Raw genomic sequence first — 19,568 nt, 5'->3', positions numbered from 1 at the left:
AAAGTGAACCTCATTCTGGGGCGTATTAGGAGGCATGTTGTAAGCAAGACACAAGAAGTAATTCTTCCACTCTACTCTGAACTGGTAAGGCCTCAGCTGGAGTATTGTGTCCAGTTCTGGGTGCCACATCTCAGGAAAGATGTGGACAAATTGGAGAAAGTCCAGAGGAAAGCAAAAATGATTAAAGGTCTAGAAATCATTATCTATGAGGGAAGATTGGAAAAAAAATGGGTTTAGTCTGGAGAAAAGAAGACTGAAGGGGGGACATGATAACCATTTTCAAGTACATAAAAAGTTGTTACAATGAGGAGGATGAAAAATTGTTCTTGTTAATCTCTGAGTATAGGACAAAAAGCAATGTGCTTAAATTGCCGCAAGAGAGGTTTAGGTTGGACATTAGGAAAAACTTCCTATCCATGAGGGTAGTTAAGCACTGGAACAAATTGCCTAGGGATGTTGTGGAATCTCTATCATTGGAGGTTTTAAGAATAGGTTAGACAAACACCTGTCAGGAATGGTCTTGTTATTATGTCGTCCTGCCTTCAGTGTAGGGGGCTAGACTAGATGACCTGTTGAGGTCCCTTTCAGTCCTACACTTCTATGATTCTTCGCTTTGTTTAATCACAGCCATAATGCATGTGCACAAAGGGGAAGAATCAAAGTTGCAAAGTCCTAACTTATTACTTGACTTTTAAAAAAAATTGACTTTGCAATAAATAACATTATTTTAATGTAGTTTTATATATAAAATTTAAAATGTGTGTTCTTATATATGCTCAGATACAACACTGATGATCACTGGTATAATAATTTAGATAGCATAGTATGTTTATATTTTTATATATGTATGCTAAAAATTAAGGTTGCCTCACGTTAGGCACTCAAGTGCATATTTATACTTCTACAAAATATTCCGATTTTCCCTAACTAAGCCTCCCTAACTTCTGTTTGAAGTCAAGTGGACCTGTGAAAATCAGTCCGCTTATTTAGGAGCCTAAATACAAATGTAGGCAGCTAGGTTTGAAAATTATGAACATTCTATACTGTATACCATTTTCAACTAACCCTTTAGGTGGTATTCTGTAACACAGGATTTGTTGATTTGAGGCACTGAATTAGGAAACTGAACCATACACTCTGCGTGGCTCAAAGGCTTTGTGACATACATATGTGTGACAAAAGCTTTTTCTACACTAGAGAAATTTTCTATTCTAAGTAATGTTGGTTTCCCAATGCCACTTGTCAGTCACCTCACACCCACACACAAATGTGTTCCATACATTTTGCGCGTGTTCCACAAAAAATGGATTATTCTTGCTTTCCACAAGTCTTAAGAATCATTGCTCTCTCAACTGTCAGTTTGCACTGCTCTTTTCCAGTGTAGTCTGGCAGCTTAATGCACGTTTTTGGCAGTATCTCGTTTTAGTGTCCATACAATGTTTTGTGCATTATGAATTTCAAGACCCTGAATTCAAAGAAATTCCCTAATGACACTTTGTCACTGGAATATGAACACCACCTGATTCACAAGCCAGATGTCAGTGAAATTACTTGAATTAAATTTCAATTATTTTATTGAACACTTCCCACTAATATTTTGTTATGGAACAGAATTAACTAGGAGGTACAGCTGATATATCTGTATTAGTGTCTGTATAAACTGTATAGCTTATTAGTACATTCCTCTTATCCCCCCAAACCAAGACATCATTATGTAAGAGCAGAGAGAAAAGGAAATAGGCCGCTGCATCTAGAAGCTGTGAAACTGATGCTGCTTTGTGTCTTTTTAGTTGGACATGTCAATTACTTGTGATTCAAGGAATCCACTTCAGGTAATATCTTAGAGTGGTCTATGAAGGGTAAACATGTCATGCACCAAGTTCCAGGAATATGAAATGGCAGATGGAGTGACATGTACATTGAAACTACCTTCATGAGATATGGCCACAGCCATAGTGGCATCATTTGGATCACCCTGAAGACTTATTTCAGAGTAGCAGCATGTTAGTCTGTATTCGCAAAAAGAAAAGGAGTACTTGTGGCACCTTAGAGACTAACAAATTTATTTAAGCATAAGCTTTCGTGAGCTACAGCTCACTTCATCGGTTGGTGCATCCGCTGAAGTGAGCTGTAGCTTACGAAAGCTTATGCTCAAATAAATTTGTTAGTCTCTAAGGTGCCACAAGTACTCCTTTTCTTTTTCCTGAAGACTTAGATTCTTAGCCTCCACATACGCAGCTGGCTGGTAGAAAACATTGCAGACATAAAGAGCACCAATGAGGCACAAATGCAAGAGTTCTACAAAGAAGAAATGAAGTCAAAGATAGCTGCATATGTGGGGACTAGTAGAAACTAGACCTGTGCATCAATCCTTACACCCCACTGAGCACCCAAAGTCAATAGTAAACATTGTCAGTGGTGGAATGACACCACCATCCATCAATGTAAGTGACATACTTAAAATTGGAATTTGCCAAATGCAAGAATTTGAACATGGCTAACCAAAGAGTTCTATGACACAATACCAAGGATAACAGAGAAACTAGCAATGACAAAAAAGCATGTGCAGATTGGTCCAACAAAGATATTTGATACTAACCTTATCTGTTCAAGAGTGATAGGCTTACAAGACACTTACCGGGATGAACATCAAGAATATTTTGTCATGTGAGTTGGCTCCTGTATCAGCTTCAATGTTCACTGGCTCTGGTGACATAAGGATTACCCATGCTATGTCTAACCTATAGAAGCAGCTGCAGGCAGACGTGTCAACTAGACATACTTCACAAGAGGTCACCTGCACAATTATTGACAGTTCTGTAGTTCTTTGGCTAATACACTATCCAGCAAGAGGTATCATCAAGGAATTGTGACCAGTTTAGAGATTACATTAAACACAAGGCAGCAGTAGGTGATGTATATCTTGTCTTTGACAGGTACAAAGACTTCAGCACAGATTTAGCAGAGCTACAGAAACAAGCAGAGTGTGTCAGTTGAGTACAAGTACACAGCTTCCTCCACAGAAAGGTTACTTGACAGTAACTGAAAATAAGACACAGTTGATTGGCATAGTTTGTACCGAACTCATTCAAGACAAGAAATTTCACCAGTGACACACATTAAAGCACAAGCTAGTCATCACAGGCAGTGACACACCACATCTGAAATAAACCAGGGAGATGTAGTGATCAATAGAGAGTATATGACCACCTCTCATGAGAAAGCCAACAACATCCTTGCATTACAAAGAGTAATGGTTGCAAAACATAATCTGTTAGTAATATCATTATTATCAGATGACACTAATGTATTTGTCTTATTTTTGCACCACTACCTTGAACAGAGTCTAACCTCTTCCGTGATTTTGGAACCCAATGTACAAGAGAGAGCTGTAATAGACATCTGTGCTCCTTCAGAGCAACACCAGAACATTGTACCAGGACAGTTAACTGCCCATGCACTCTCAGATGATACAGTAATTTCCTATTTCAGCCTCGGCAAAAGCACTATGTTTGAGTTTCTGTGAGCTGGATGCTCCCTCCTTCTTCTGGATGACTCAGTGCAGCAATGCCTGATGTCATTGAAATTAATGGCTGCATGCTACGGACAATCAAATTGTGCCACCATGTTGGAAGCATGGTAGAAATCAGTAGCAAAAAATGGCAAATGTCAACACCAAATCTCAGTTTCCTACCACTAACAACTGAAGCATTTATAGTAAATGTAAAATGAGTATATTTTCAAGCATGTGTGTGGAAAAGTACTTTGGATCCAGAGACACCAGCACTTGATCCAGTGCAATATGGATGGATGCACAATGACAGTTCCAAGTCTCTGTTTTCAAAAACTGTACCAGACAACGTCATGCTTGCTTATAACAGGATTAAAAAAAGAACTAGATAAATTCATGGAGGACAGGTCTATCAATGGCTATTAGCCAAGATGGGCAGGGATGGTGTCCCTAGCCTCTGTTTGCCAGAAGCTGGGAATAAGCAACAGGGAATGATCACTTGATGATTTCCTGTTCATTCCCTCTGGGGCACCTGGCATAGGCCACTGTCAGAAGGCAGGATATTGGGCTGTGTGGACCTTTGATCTGATCCAGTGTGGCCGTTCTTATGTTCTCCTCCATATATTTTGGAGTTAATCAAGTACTCTTGTGAGAGTGATATGCCTTGTAAGTCTATGAGATGTAGATGTAACAGTCCCAACCATATTGTGTGCATGCCAAGGAGATGTAATGTGTTGCAATGATCTCAAAAAATCAGCATTAACATTTGCAGACGAAAACTACAATGACAAGTAGTCCGTGGTATTACTCATATGCGGACACTCAACTGTAGTTTGAATGAGAGAGAACACTAGTAATCATTTATAATGATTCCATATGTTGTTGTTCTTTTGTTCATACATATAATGTGTTGAATATTTTTTACATTAAAAAGTGTGGTCACTATATAAAATGATAATTGAGGTCTATGCTATCCCCTAATTCTCATCCTCATGTATACCTATTACTCAAATATTATTGTTATTGATGATATTGCACATGTTAAATACCTGCATTTCACTTATTAGAATTCTTCTGCCTTGATTTCCTTTGCCCCAAATCATGCAAACTCTTTTAATGATTATGGGGGGTGGTGAAAGTGGAATGAAAAGTCAATATTTCAATATGCTCAACAGTGGTAGAGGGTCAACATCAGACAGATTCTTAAAATGTATGGTCTTGAGATACAGAATCCACACAAAAAACCTTGTATGGACCCTAAAGCAAGGTTGATCAGAATGGCAGCCAGACTGTGGATGCAGGATGAAATTGTTCCAGCAGGCCTTCTGCTACTGACCCACAGTGCATCTATGGTCTATATAAATGTCCCAGAAACCACTTCTGGGAGCAGCGTGGGGAAATACAGGATGGTTACCCATAGGGCATTGCAACTGAAACATTTAGAACAATGCTAGTGTGAATCTGTGTTACAACTATAATGGTTTTTAGACCGAATCAACATGACTAGTGTGGATGCATTGAACTGTCTGTGCTGAAACTAGTTCTATCCTGTTAGTTCAGTGACAAACAATTCAGTTCTCTACACTTGACCTTAGAGCAGAATTGAATCCATAGTTCAGCTTAGTAACCTTGCACCTCCAAGAGAGAAAAGAGGTATGGTTGAAATGGCTCAGAGATTTGTTGAGTCTCGTAAGGACAATTGAACATGTGCACCTGCTGCCTTATTTGACTTTCTAGTAGCATAATTACTAACCTGCTGTAGTTGCCTTCCCCTTCTCAGAACTGGAATACTCAAATGTACTTCTTGAGAGGTTTGTGGCTGGTTTATACTGTTCATATGGTCTATTAAAAAGCTGATATGGTTTGGCTAGAACAATGGTGCACTATTTGCGTACACATAGCAAACTCTATATAGCAATACTGAACCAAAAGAAACCAAGTGTATCATCTGTAACATTGACTTACGTATCTACTTCTGTATGTGCAGGTATAAAGACCTTTGTACTTAATTAGCAAATATAATCTGCACCTACCTGCCTTTTAAAATGCAAATAAACAGTTCTTGGGAGTAAGGGGAGAAGGGAGCAGGCAACAGCTACACTTGACATTGCATCACACAGTAACTTGCACAGCAACATGTAGTTTTAACATTTCTATGAAAGTCTAAAAGCTGCTATTTTGAGTCTACGTTTCCTTTTAAACTCAGATAACTGCAGTAAAAATTGTTTAGAGCTGAAGCTGTGAGAGAGGCAGACTAGTGCAGCTCTTGTCTAAAGTCTAATAAATCACTGGAATAGCGCATCTCTAATATGCGGTACTGCAGTTGAAAACAGACATTAGGACTTTATCAATCATCCTAAAAATGAACAAACTGCTTATAATGAAAGTGAAAAAATGGATCCCTCATTATCATGCCTCCTCCCACCCACTGCAGTCTGATTGGTTTCAGAAGCTACTGCTTCTGAGCATACTGTAGGACCTGAAACTAAAAGACAGCAGCAAGATTCTAGTGCTACAGCCAAGTGCAGCGTAGCCAGAGAAACAAGCAACAAAAATAGAATGCCAGGATTGCTGTGCGTGGGTGAGGCAGAAACCACATTATGAGCAAAAGCTTCCAGTATTATTTTAGAACCAATCCAGAGCCCTTCTCGTTTTGTTCTCTTTTCACAAAATATCCATGGGGAGGATCGGAGGAGAAAGAAAGAAATCAAAGACATCTAGAATTTTAATTTATATTTCCCTTCTTATTTTCTTGCTTGAAAAGCTGCTCAGAAACATACATTTGTGCACAAATAAGTTTGACAGTGGGAAAGGGTTAATTACTTTTGAGGATTGGCAAGAGAATTGCAGTTTGAAAGACAGAGACGGGACAGCTGTGTTTGCTGTGGTATTTTTAAGTGCATTAATGCAGGCTCCAATCACTGGGCCATGCTTGACCTATTTTTGGCTCAGGCTGGCCATTGTTCTATTTCTGTTGCCTGTGGGCCTCACTGTTGTTGATTCATATGCAAATGAGTTATCACTAGCTTCAGCCAACTTTGCAGAGACACAGAGAAAGGGAGATAGAGAGAGAGAGGAGAGGGAGATAGAGAGAGAGAGGAGAGACGGAGAGGAGAGAGAGAAAGGAGGGCACAGAGACAGAAACACTTGTCAAGGCTGAGGGTAATTGAAACTAAGCCCTTAGGGGCTGAACTCTCTGGAAACAGTGCTTATTTGGTTTTATTTTTTAAACTGGTTTTATTCTCCCCACCACCACCCCACACGAAAGCCTGAAGCACAAATACATTTCTTCATCCACCTGCTGTTGGCTTCCAGAACACAACTATTCCAACTCAGAGGTGCATAGTTTACTGAGTCCTCCTTATTATTTTGCAGCAGACTGGGGCAAAGTAAAAATGGATTGTTTTTTTGTTTTTTAAATAGATATTTATTCAAATGCTTAAATATTGTTAATTATCAAAGTCTATTATTTCTCCCACCCCCCCTGTGAAGGAGGTAGGATTAGAGAGGGTAGCTCCTGACGCCCCTGTCTACAGTGATGAATTTTTCATGTAGCTGAAGTACAGACTGATTGGAATATGCTGCAGACAATTTACGAGAGCGAATCGTGTTTTTCCTCAGATGGAGTTTCTGGACGCGAACAGCTCCTTGCTCAGCAAAGAATGCACAGTATGATCAGCTCAGGTAAGAGGCAGTTCAATAACTAAGACTTCTCTGTCTGGAGGGTGACTTTCTCAGGAAATACAAACTGTCACAGTAAAGCACTTCTGCTTTAAAGAATTGGTTCTATTTCAAGTTCTTTTATTCTGCCTTTTATTAAATGATTATCTCTACAACAATATTATGTGAACACTTGCTGCTGCTGTTGTTGTTTTCTTTTAAGTCTGTTGCTTCCAAGCAGAAAGAAAACTAGCAAGTAAAATACAGTGCGGGGTTTTTTTCTCTTTTTTTCTGTGATGGCAAAATGGGGCTTGCAATGATCGCATGCTCAGTCAGAATGAGACTCCATCAAACAAGACCTTATCAGCAGGCTGCAATTCATATATCTCATATTAGTCAGTTTTGTTCATATATCATTTTGTAAGCAGGAATAGGTCAATTTGTAAGTTTCTTTTTCTCAATTTACAGACAGAATTTTCTGTAAAAGTCCTTTTCTGTTTTCATAATGCTGTCATTTTTTATTATTCTAAAGTAAATCTGTGTCTTTCTTACATAGGGCTCCTGTAACTTTAAACATATTGCTTTACTTTAAACCTGTTTGTACCTTTAAACATATTTGGGAACCTTGGCAGTGCCAGTCAGATGTGATGACTCACTGAAAATGTAAGTTGGATGTGTTTTTAAAGCAGGTGTTTTAAAGCTGCAGTTACAGAATAACAGATATTATCTCACAGTTTTGAAGACCTTGTATTTTCTAGTTTCTGTAGTAGCTGTGTTTTAGACCTTGCAAATGATGCGCTGAAACTGAATTAAGTTGCAAGAGTTTAACAAGATAACTTAGTAAAAGAACCCAGAGTGCAAATCAAATTTGGTCTCTCTCTGGTTAACATTGTGAGGTTCTGGCTTTGGTTTTACAGTGCTTAACTTCATTATGTTTGAGGATACAATGTTATCTGCTTTATGCACTTTCAACCCCTTGTTTCTGGTTCTCCTTTATTACAGTAGTTTGTAAAGTTGGCTTTGCATAAGACCTGCATGTGAAATTTGCTGTGAATTGCTCACATAGACTTCAATCTTAGTTAACCCCCCCAAAACAATCACAAAACTTGGCAGTGCTTCCCACTTTCCGAAGTGAGGGCATGTCCGAAAAAACCCTTTTGCTGGTTAGCAACATGCCTGTTCTAATGGTCATATCCTTGGTCCACCTGTTGAACCTTCTATGATTAGTATATATATTTGATATCTGCTTCCTTTCCTGTTGTGTGGACAGGGATAAGCTGAGAGTTGTATTTGTTTCATACTGGGGTGGAACTGAGAAACAGAATATTGGTTTCAGATATTAAAATAAATTGTAATGTTGTGAGAGTTTTTCAACTGGGAATGCCGCCTGCCTTTTCAGCCAAGACATATACATGTCTTAACAGCAGAGTAAATAATTTTCGTTGCAGAAAACCCAGGCCACCTAGGAATATACATTGAGAGAAGTGATGAAAGACTGAAGAACTGCTTAAATGCAATCTCAAACCTAGAGATAATGGAATGGGAGAGGGAACTTTTGACCAGTACTGCTTAGTATTGTCCATTTTCTCTGTTGTAAAGCTTTTTCCTCCTCCCATTGTGACTCAGTTTTTGGTCTCCTCTTCAAGAATTTCCAACGCTGTTTCTTTGTGTTTTGGGAATAGGTTTTGTGCCAGGTTCCTTGTTTAAAAAAAAATATCTGGGGGTAAATCTGTTCATAAGTGTAAAGGTTTAAGACATGGCTCAGCATGTGGCTAGGCTCTGAAATTTCTGTCAAGCTTTCTCACAACTCTGCCAAGCCACCTAAGCATAGACCTGTTATAATCACTGGTCTACTGTGCACAGATTAAAAGTTGTATGGTGGTTTTGTAATAGGCACCGACATAACCCAGAGATCAGACTAGGACCACTCTTTTTGTTTTCATTTGCAAAAAAGCCAATTTTGAACACAGTTTTACAGAGGTGGAAAGTTAGTGCATAGCCCATCGTGCTGCCTTGAACTACCAGTCAGTACCATTTGAATAACAGCAGTTATCTGATTTGGAACCCAAGAAAAGCTGGTACTTTTCTGTGAGATTATAGCTCTACTTTTCTGCCTTGGAGACAGGAATGTCAGAAAACATTTGATTTTTATCTGGTATTGTTAGATCCATGTAACATATAAAACTTCTTCTGAATCAATAGATAATATTTTAATGGCTTCCTTTCTTAATTGGGAGACAAAAGACTATTTTCCAGTTGAAGGCTTTTTAAAAGTTACTTTGTTTAAAACACAAAACATTTTTCAGTATTTATGCTGACACAAATAAAATACAACTAGTTGACATTTTACATAATCTGCAGTTTAATCCATCATGTGTGACTAGAGGGTCCAGTGTTATATATTGGCTGATGTATTACAGAACTTATGAAAAATGTCACATCAATAGATGAAATCTAATAAAACACGAAGGATCCATATATTTCTGAACTGGAAAGGCGCCTCCCTTTCCTTCTATAATATTTTATCACACTGTTATGCAACAAATAATAAATGAGATGCTGCTGTACCTTAATGTGATTTAAAATGAAAACACCCCCATCCCCCACATTTCTGAAATGTGTGAAAGACATCTGTGTCAGCAGAACCCGCTCTACTGCTTATAGGAGAGAGGAGTTGCCCCTCTAAGGCTGCTAGGGTGCTATATGGTTGTGTTAGACAGGGTGGCTAAATTGTCAGCTAATTGTAGTGGGTTTTTTTGTATGTACACACTAATAGTTTAGTGGTCTGTTTTCTCATGTAGACATGTGTAACTTCCATTCCTATTAATTCGCTATGCATATTTATCATAAGAGACTAGACCTCTAAATATTTACACTTTGCACCCTTAATCCTTCAGAAATCTAGGAATTAGCACAAATTTAGCACTCACTTAATGGATTTTTAGATTTACAAATCTCCAGATTCACTGTTCACGCATTCCTCAGCTCTATTTTTAAGATAGATGGAGTCAACCCCAAAGGAGACACTTCCAATGGGCATCTGATATGTATTTGCAAACCAAACTGTCTGAGGAATTTCTAAGAATACCAGGCATATGAAATACTCCTGTCATGTGAAACAGCACTTTTGGTATTCCCTTAATTACTGCTTTGCCTGCCTGCCTCCATCTCAGTTTGTAAATCACATTATGAATGGGATGATCTGGATAAGTACCAATCAAAATATAATCATGAATGGGACAATCCAGATAGGCACCAAATCAAGGAAGCTATATAATTACAGACACCTACACCCTACGTCAGACAATAAGAATATAAGTGATCTTGAAAAAGACTGGTTTCAGAGTAGCAGCCGTGTTAGTCTGTATTCACAAAAAGAAAAGGAGTACTTGTGGCACCTTTAGAGACTAACAAATTTATTAGAGCATAAGCTTTCGTGAGCTACAGCTCACTTCATCGGATGCATTTGGTGGAAAAAACAGAGGAGAGATTTATATACACACACACAGAGAACATGAAACAATGGGTTTATCATACACACTGTAAGGAGAGTGATCACTTAAGATAAGCCATCACCAACAGCAGGGGGGGGAAGGAGGAAAACCTTTCATGGTGACAAGCAGGTAGGCTAATTCCAGCAGTTAACAAGAATATCAGAGGAACAGTGGGGGGTGGGGTGGGAGGGAGAAATACCATGGGGAAATAGTTTTACTTTGTGTAATGAGAAAAGGAGTACTTGTGGCACCTTAGAGACTAACAAATTTATTAGAGCATAAGCTTTCGTGAGCTACAGCTCACTTCATCGGATGCATTTGGTGGAAAAAACAGAGTAGAGATTTATATATATGTATATATATATATATATGTATTATATATAGGTGTATATAAATCTCTACTCTGTTTTTTCCACCAAATGCATCCGATGAAGTGAGCTGTAGCTCACGAAAGCTTATGCTCTAATAAATTTGTTAGTCTCTAAGGTGCCACAAGTACTCCTTTTCTTTTTGAGAATACAGACTAACACGGCTGCTACTCTGAAACCTTTGTGTAATGACTCATCCATTCCCAGTCTCTATTCAAGCCTAAGTTAATTGTATCTAGTTTGCAAATTAATTCCAATTCAGCAGTCTCTCGTTGGAGTCTGTTTTTGAAGCTTTTTTGTTGAAGTATAGCCACTCTTAGGTCTGTGATCGAGTGACCAGAGAGATTGAAAAAGACTGTACTATGTGTTAATGTATGGTACTATTTGCTCTGAAATGCACTACCAAGTACTTGGCAGGTTTCTTCAACAAGACAATACTGATTAAAATTACGGTATCAAATATGTATTTTAGACATAAGAAAGTGAACTTCTCTCTCTCCCTCTCTTTCTCTCTAAGGAAAAAATACTTTGTCTTGTTAATTTCCCCACTGAAAATGGGGAAAGTGTATTGGGTCAAACTGATCTCTAGTGAAAGGCCGGTAAGCTTAACAGAGCAAGGCAAATAATTTGCCCACAACAATAATAATTGATGTTTAATACTACTAAGCTTTTTTAGATAAGGGCAAAAAATTTGCACTGAACAATAATAATTTGATTAAATGGAGTTTAACAGTGATGAATTTGGCCTTTGTGTAGATGGGAGATGTAGATTTACCATGCTGTGAGAACTGAGGATACATGGCTTTGAGAAGTAAACCCAAGATCATTAATCCTTTTATTCATTAAATATTCCTTGCCATTTTTTAAAAAGGGTAGGGATGTTGGTCCTGCTTTCCTGGCCATTCCAACATGGATTCCAACATGGATTCCTGCATTCTTCCTCCCTGCACTCTACCTGCATTTGTATTTGGATAAAGAATTCTTCTCTTCTGATCCTATACTGTTGTGTTGTGCTTACAAGCCTGGTCAAAGCTCAAGAAAGAGCTTGCGTTCTAAGCCTAAATGTGCCGTTGACTTGCTGGCCCTGGGCAAGTTATGAAGTGAGCTGTAGCTCACGAAAGCTTATACTCTAATAAATTTGTTAGTCTCTAAGGTGCCACAAGTACTCGTTTTCTTTTTGCGAATACAGACTAACACGGCTGCTACTCTGAAACTTGGTACATCTCAGTTTTTCCCGTAAAATCAGGAAAATAATTCTTAGTTCTCAGGCTCACAAGGATGTTCCCCATGAAGTAAAATAATTCAGAATGACTTATTTGATTAACGTAGCCTCTCTATCTGCTTCCAAAATATCTGCAATTTCCTGAAATCTAGTCAGTGCATGTATTTTCAAATATTTTACTCTGTGGTTTGATCAAGAAATTCAAGTTGCGTTGCTTAGAGGTGAGTGGTGGAATAAATCGTGTTTGTTGTTTCTGTTCTGTGGTTAGATAAGTATGTGAATGGTGGACTGCAAATACTAGCATCTGTGACTTTGAAATCCACTTCCCAAGGCCAAGAAAACTCAGTTGCTCAAATGTTCTTGCATAGTGAATGCAAAACGATCATAAGGGTGGCTGAATCCAATTCATTTGAAGATTTGCTCTAATTCAGTGGTTCTCAACCAGGGGTCTGCGGCCCCGGGGGGCGGGGGGGCTGCAAGCAGATTTCAGGGGGTCCACCAAGCAGGGCCAACATTACATTCACTGGGACCCAGGGCAGGAACCTGAAGCCCCACTATATGGGGCTGAAGCCTGGGGCCCTGAGCCCCGCCATCTGGGGCTGAAGCTGAAGCCTGAGAAATGTAAGATTGCCAACCCTGTGGTGTTGGGCCCCAGGCAATTGCCCTGCTTGCTACCCCCTAACACTGGCCCTGGCTTTTATATGCAGAAAAACACTTGTTGTGGCACAGGTGAGCCAGGGAGTTTTTATAGCATGTTGGGGGTGGGGGGCGAAGGCTCAGAAAGAAAAAGGTTAAGAACCCCATCTCTAATATTCATGGAAAATTTGAATTATTTGTCCATTTCAGTTAGATACCATATAGCATTTTACATTGGTAAGGGGCTAATGGATCTTGTGATCTTCAGGCAATGGCACTGTGGCTGTTAAAACACTATTGTGACAGAGAATGCTTGATGTTTCCCTGAACTTGTGCTTTTTGGCTCTCTCTAGAGCTCTGGAAAGAGGATAAACAGAAGAGCTGAGCATTAAGCATGTTCCAAGAAACAGAGAATATTTTGCTGCTGTAGATATGAAACCCAGAAACTCTTTAAAGCATCCAGAATTTTGCTGCCAAGGGAATCCATTTCTGTCCCACAGACTCAAAGGGAGAAAATAGGATCTATTCAGTGTTACAATTGTTTAAATTCTCAGGCTTGCCATCACCTTTAATGGAATTAGAAGAGGTAAAGTACTATGGATACTGCAGTCCTCATGCAGTGAAAAGTCCATTGACTTCAGTGGAAGTTTTGCCTGCTCTAGTGCTGCAAGACTAGACATTGATACTACAATGAGCTGTGTGAACAGCCAAGGGGAACAGAAAGCACCTGCTAGATTGACCCTGTTCTGAGTGACACTGCTTTTGGACTTTACCTTTCCTAAAAGAGGGCATGGAATTGGCCAATTCTCATTTCATCATGTGTCTTGCGATATTTGATATTTTTCTTAAAGCCTTAGCTCCTGGATACTTGAGATTATGTGAAAATCTCAGCTTTCCTTAAATTTCTAGTTCTCATGGTTATGGAGAAAAGTGTGAAAATACAAACCCTTAAAGGCCCCCCCTCTTCCCCCGATTCAGATAAAAACAATCCAATATGTAATATTTTTAAAAAACTTTTAAGCCAGTCCCTTGATTTCCAAATGCTTGGCATTGAAAGCACTGCAGCTGCTCCTTGACTGAATTGCAGGTACTCACTGATACCAACAACAACTCTGTAATGTAAAGTGCATGATAACTTACAATAGGGAAGGACTTAAACTCTTTCTGGTTTTTTCGTTATATTATTTTAGCCACATGTTTTCAAATCTTCAGCTCTACTCCGTAGATTGGTATGTATTACACTTAAAAGCAGATAGTATGAACCAAATTCTGTCATAATTTATACCTGTGTATGAACCCATTGATTTCATGCACTGAGTGTGAGGAGAGAATTCGTCCCATTCAATATATAATTTGCATTGTCACAGCTTTAATCAAACTTCCATTTCTGCATTAACCATTCTTTCCCTTTCTCTTGCACAATGTTTGTGGAGAAAGCAAAAGCTGTGAGAAGGCAGAATGACTGACCATGTAGTATACAAACATTAATACACATCTGTGTGTGTGTGTGTGTATTTGCCATGTGAGGTTTCAGATGGCATTACATGGTAACCCAGTATAAACTAATACAGTTTCTTTGTTTAAAAACACAAAACAACCCAAAAGCATTCTGGGGAAAGAAGTTGACAGATTATTGTTAAATCGATGAAAATCTAACATGCCCTATATTGTGGGTTTCTTCAGCAGGCTGACTCCAATGGGTCAGTTATTCTTAGCCTAGTTATTTTCATCTTGTGGCATTACAGGTCTAAGATTAGCCTGCTAGGCGTTATCATTCCATCTGAGTTACCTCCTAATATAACTCTACTCCGGAATGATTATTTATAGACAGAGCATTCTGTCATTTTTGGGTTATTTCTAGTAGTTTAAATAAAGAAGAGCAACATTCAAGAAAAACCACAGATTCCTTCCTGCTGCCAAAACAACATGATAACAGCCTGCTAAGTGGCGATGATATCGTTTAAAATGTGTGCTTGTAGCAGATGCAACATCCCTTTTATCTCTGCTACTTCAACTAAAAAGAGATGCCTTAGGATAGTGCTCTCTTCTCCACAGGCAGAGAAAGTGGTCCAAATTAACACACCATGTCACAGGGATCACAAGATTTCAGTTGACAAAGACAACAAGGGTCATTCAGGTTCTATTTTTGGGGGCAAGCACTGTCAAGCTCCGTGTTCAGTGTGAACATGTCACACATACACAGCTCCTCCAGCATCAACCCTTCTAGTGAAAACTCATTAACCACAACAGAAACATCTTCAATTCATCTACATGCCAATGTGCATTGTAATTCTCTATGCAAAGACACAATCAGCAACTTCAGTTCTTTGACACATTTTAGCAAACCCCTTGCTACTGCCCCTAAAACATGCATACCTGTACAGCTTCAAATCCTACATAGAGAGCTATAGGTCATAACTGTGATGGACTAAATTCTCCCCTTGCTTACACCCATAGAACCCTACTGAAGTTAGTGTGGTTGCACAGGTGTAATGAAGGGCAGTAGTAGGTTCAGTGTAGCTTTTGGAGGCAATATAAGAAGAAAGAATGAAGATATTGTGACAGATCTATAGGTCCGTGTTGCTCAGGGAGCTGGTGAAATATACTGCAGTAATATCATAACAGTCTAATATCATCATAACAGTCTAACAAACTTTCCCCCAAATTAAACAGCTTATTGTGACCTCTGTGCACATTCCTGACTAAACAAAATGTCCCTGGGTTATATGCACTTTGGAATGCAAGTGTTTAAAAATACCTGAAAAAATGGCAGCATCCATGATATGGTGTGGCAGTGCTGCATTAATTCTTAATTCATATAGTATATGATAAACAATAGTTTGTTTTTGTCAGATATGCAGTTTTGTACACTACTTTAAGGCTACTTTGGCATTATCATCTGAACATAGCTGATACATCTGCTTTAGTTGTTTTGTGTCTCCTGATTATAAACCACTTACTGCTTCGGGAAGCATATAAACATGACAAGAGCTTCAAGAATTCAGGTCCTTTGTTGATGAGGGTGCTTGAAATGCAGGATGGTTCATTCTAATGATAGCACATTCCTTCTGATATTGAGACTGCACATAATCAAAATGAGACAAGACCAAGCACAAAATGAATTCTTTCAAAATGCCAATTTTCAAAATCATGTTTTTACAATCAAAGGTTATTGTTCTCTCCCATGGTGCATGCAGCTGGAGGTATGCATACCCCAGGGAGGAATGATAGCTATTCAATTTATGTGCAGCCTGGAATGGAATAATGAGAAAGCTTAATGTTAATTTAATAATTTCCCCCATTTGTTCTGTTCTTAATCCAAGTTTCCTTTTTCTTTCTTTGAGCCCAAGGCCATTGCCCTGTTGGTGTTGAGCAGTAACAATACTGCAGGGATGAGGGAATATAGCCTCTAAATGCCAAATGTTATGCAGTAACTGTGTTTGGTTTGTGCTTCTTCTGCATGCAACCACAGAAAATATGTTAGCAATTGACTTTATTAATTAGTCCTTCATAACTCCACTCTCTATTGAGAATATTTTTTTAGTCCTCTTAATCTACCTGTGTGATCCTTAGCTCACCAGTCATTTTGAAAGGCATGGCTTTTTCCTTGAACTGGATCAATATTATATTTTCATGGGTCTAAAAGAATCTAAACAACTAATCTCAATCTTCTAGACTGTTGTTTTTGACAGTCAAATTTGAATCGGTTAGAAATTATCTCGAAACTGTTTAAAATGAATGCGGAAAATGTATGAATTACAACAACAACAAAAAAGATGAAATACATTCAAACACAGGCTTTTGGGGAGTTTATTCTGAGATGAATAATTTAATGTCAGAAAGATTTAATATCTTGAAGCACAAGAAAAAATGTATGAGGTAGAAAGAAAAGATTGCCCGTATATGTCTTTATTAATAAAAGTAGCAGGACAGGTATATAGTATATTTTCCTTAAGGGTTTATGCCATTATTTCTTGTCATTGTTTCTTTAAGACATTTTCCATCCAATGACTTTTTTTCGGAGAAAGGACAACAATGTACATTTTTAAAGATTGAAAATAGTTTCCATTGAAATAATTTCAGCCTCAGTAATAGTATTTAGCTCTCATGTATATTTCTTCAGGTAGTATGATAGATTAAGACCCCAGATGGAAAGTGGTTGGAAAGGGAGAGGTTAAGAAACATAGTACTTGGAGCAAAAAGGTTAACATTGTAAGTGCACCTCCAGAAAATGTTAAATGTTGCTGCCAGGGAGATTGGTGAAAGAACTGAAAATGAAAGGGAATTGCACAGGAAGTGGAAAACGGAGATTGAAATACACATTAGCCAGCTAGGAAAGTGAACCTAAAATAAAGAAAGGGAAAACTATTCTGAAATAACTACATTTAACTGAAAGAATAGAGGATCTATACAAAAAAAGGAAAATAATGAAGAACACAAGGAAAAAATGAGAACATTATGAAATAAGCAAAAGTTGTAAGGGCCAAATTCAGACACACAAACAGTTGTACATTAAGGCTGCAAAAGCAATTAGTTCTGAGCCAATATTCAGGCATCCCTTTTCCCACCACATATAGTGTTTTGGCAGAACAACACCGGCTTATCTACATGAACAGTTAGTGCGCAGCAAGCTGGGATGTAAATCTACTTTGCATGAGTATGTGGACACTAACTGTCCGTGTGGTCCCTACTACCAGGCACCAAAAGTTCCGTAATGTGGTTTGATCTACTCTGTTTTGAAACAAGAGTAGATGATTTATACTCCAGCTTACCATAAACCTATTCGTTCATCTAGACAAGCCCTTAGTTACCCGTCTAGTGTGGGTTGCATAGGACTATGGGCACGTTACATGTGTCACAATGTGTGGGATACATCCCTAGGCTCCTTCTTGGAATGCACCCTTGGCATTCATAGAGCATCTACAGAGCAGATTCTCCATAGGTTTGTGGTGACATAGAATTAGACCAGAACACTTACACTCATTTCTCCTCCGCTTCATCTTTTTTGGCCAATTAGAATTTTGCACTCATTTGGTATTTTTATGCTGATTTCAACACATAAAGGCTAATACTGAGGCAATCGGAAAACTTTATGCAGGAAGCAAGGAAATTGCAAGTGACAATAGAAGAAAAGCCATGAGGAAAGTGGAAACAGAAATAAGGAAAGCTACTGTAAGATTAATAGAGTGACACTGCAGATGAATAAATGGTAGTGATACTGACCTTACAAAGGTTCATGGAAATGCAAGAGACTCTGGGGGGTACATCTACACCACAGTAGTCAGGGATGTGGTTTGCACCTTGTATTGATGTACCCATGCTCACTTTAATCTAGCTAGCTCTCTAAAAATAGAAGTGAAGACATAGCAGCATGCACTTCATTGTGGGCTGCACAAGTGATTACGTACCCTGGGGAGAGCAGGAGGGGGGTAAGGCAGGCTTGTGCAGACTGTGCTGCCACATCGTGACTGCTCTTTTTATTGAGCTAACTAGATTAAAGTTATTATGGGTATGTCTACATGGGCTGCAAATCACATCCTTGGTTCAGTGCAGATGTAGCCTAAGGCTCAAGGGTTAGCTGAGCTCAAACAAGCTTACTAAGGCTTGTGAGTGGGGCCAGTGATTCTCCTAAGGTTATTTGGTAGTTCTCCCATTCTGTAGGCTTCAGTAGGTCAACAGGAAGAGGGGAAGCGCCATAAACCGACTGTTCTGTCCCATCACCCTCCACTTGCACATATTCTTAGGTCTGCAGCAGTGATGGATTCTCCATTACTGGCAATGTTTAAATCACAATTTGATGGCTTTCTAAAAAAGTATTGTGTACTTCAAACAGGAATTAATTCAGAAAAGTCCTATGGCCTGTGTTATATGGGAAGTCAGACAAGACATTCACAGTGGTCCCTTCTGAACTTACAGTCTATGACTCTATGAAAGGCTTCCTTCATAAGGATCTCAAGGAGTTTGGCCTAATTTGTTTCCCGCTAGGGGGAGTGGTGGTGATGATAGTTATTTTTATTTGTTTTACCATAGCAACTAGGAGCCCCAGTCATGGACCAGGACCCCATTGTGCTTAGATGCTATACAAACACAGATTAATAAATAATATACTACATTTTATTGCTATGCCATACTTCAGTAGCAGGAGTTCAGTAAATTTAATATTTATTTATTTTCTGCTTTCTCCTTTTTTCCCCCTTTTTTGCTACAAAGTGACTTATTTAGGGTGCCATAACAATCCTCAGCTAACTCTTTTCAAATTTGGTAAAAAAATTCCACCTCATTCCCCTGTCTAGCTTCCCAATTTGGAAGTCAGGGTTTAGGTTTTTTTAAATTTTATTTTATTTCATAGGAGAAACAAAATTGATGGCAGTATACAGTAGTGACACACTCTACTCGGCTGTGAAACTCCATCATCTGCTGGCTACATTTATGTCTAAGATTTTGTCTGCTTCAACTGAGAAGAAACTCCTTTGTATTCAACTAGAACTTTACAACTTGCTTTCTCTTTGAGGAATGATCCCTTTGGAAGATCTCACTGAGTCACCTGAACTCTGCTGCCCTTGACCAAGGTTGCTCTTGACTGAGGTCTAGTCTACACTAGAAAATTAAGTTGGCTTAACTATGTCACTCAGGGATGTGAAAAATCAAAACCCTGGAACAGCATAGTTAAACCGACC

At 38.7% G+C, this 19,568-nt stretch overlaps 1 protein-coding gene across 14 annotated transcripts in view; it reads left to right on the top strand.

The window, feature by feature from the left end:
• The window catches only part of HDAC9 (histone deacetylase 9), a 668,907-nt gene that overhangs the window by 315,653 nt on the left and 333,686 nt on the right, over window positions 1–19,568 (top strand). For 6 of the 14 annotated variants that reach the window (XM_038391401.2, XM_043509209.1, XM_043509212.1 and 3 more), the window contains exon 3: window positions 7,133–7,195. The exons of 1 other annotated variant lie outside the window; for it this stretch is intronic. In XM_038391401.2, coding sequence (XP_038247329.2) covers window positions 7,133–7,195 — 63 coding nt within the window. Of the gene's footprint in view, window positions 1–6,301; window positions 6,850–7,132; window positions 7,196–19,568 lie in introns of those variants that run through there. 7 more of the 14 variants (XM_038391396.2, XM_043509216.1, XM_038391398.2 and 4 more) reach the window with 7 other exon arrangements.

This window comes from Dermochelys coriacea, chromosome 2 (genome assembly GCF_009764565.3).
Source record: "Dermochelys coriacea isolate rDerCor1 chromosome 2, rDerCor1.pri.v4, whole genome shotgun sequence".
Lineage (NCBI taxonomy): Eukaryota > Metazoa > Chordata > Testudines > Dermochelyidae > Dermochelys > Dermochelys coriacea.
Note: the sequence above shows the minus strand (reverse complement) of the source record. Positions and strands in the feature narration are given on the sequence as shown.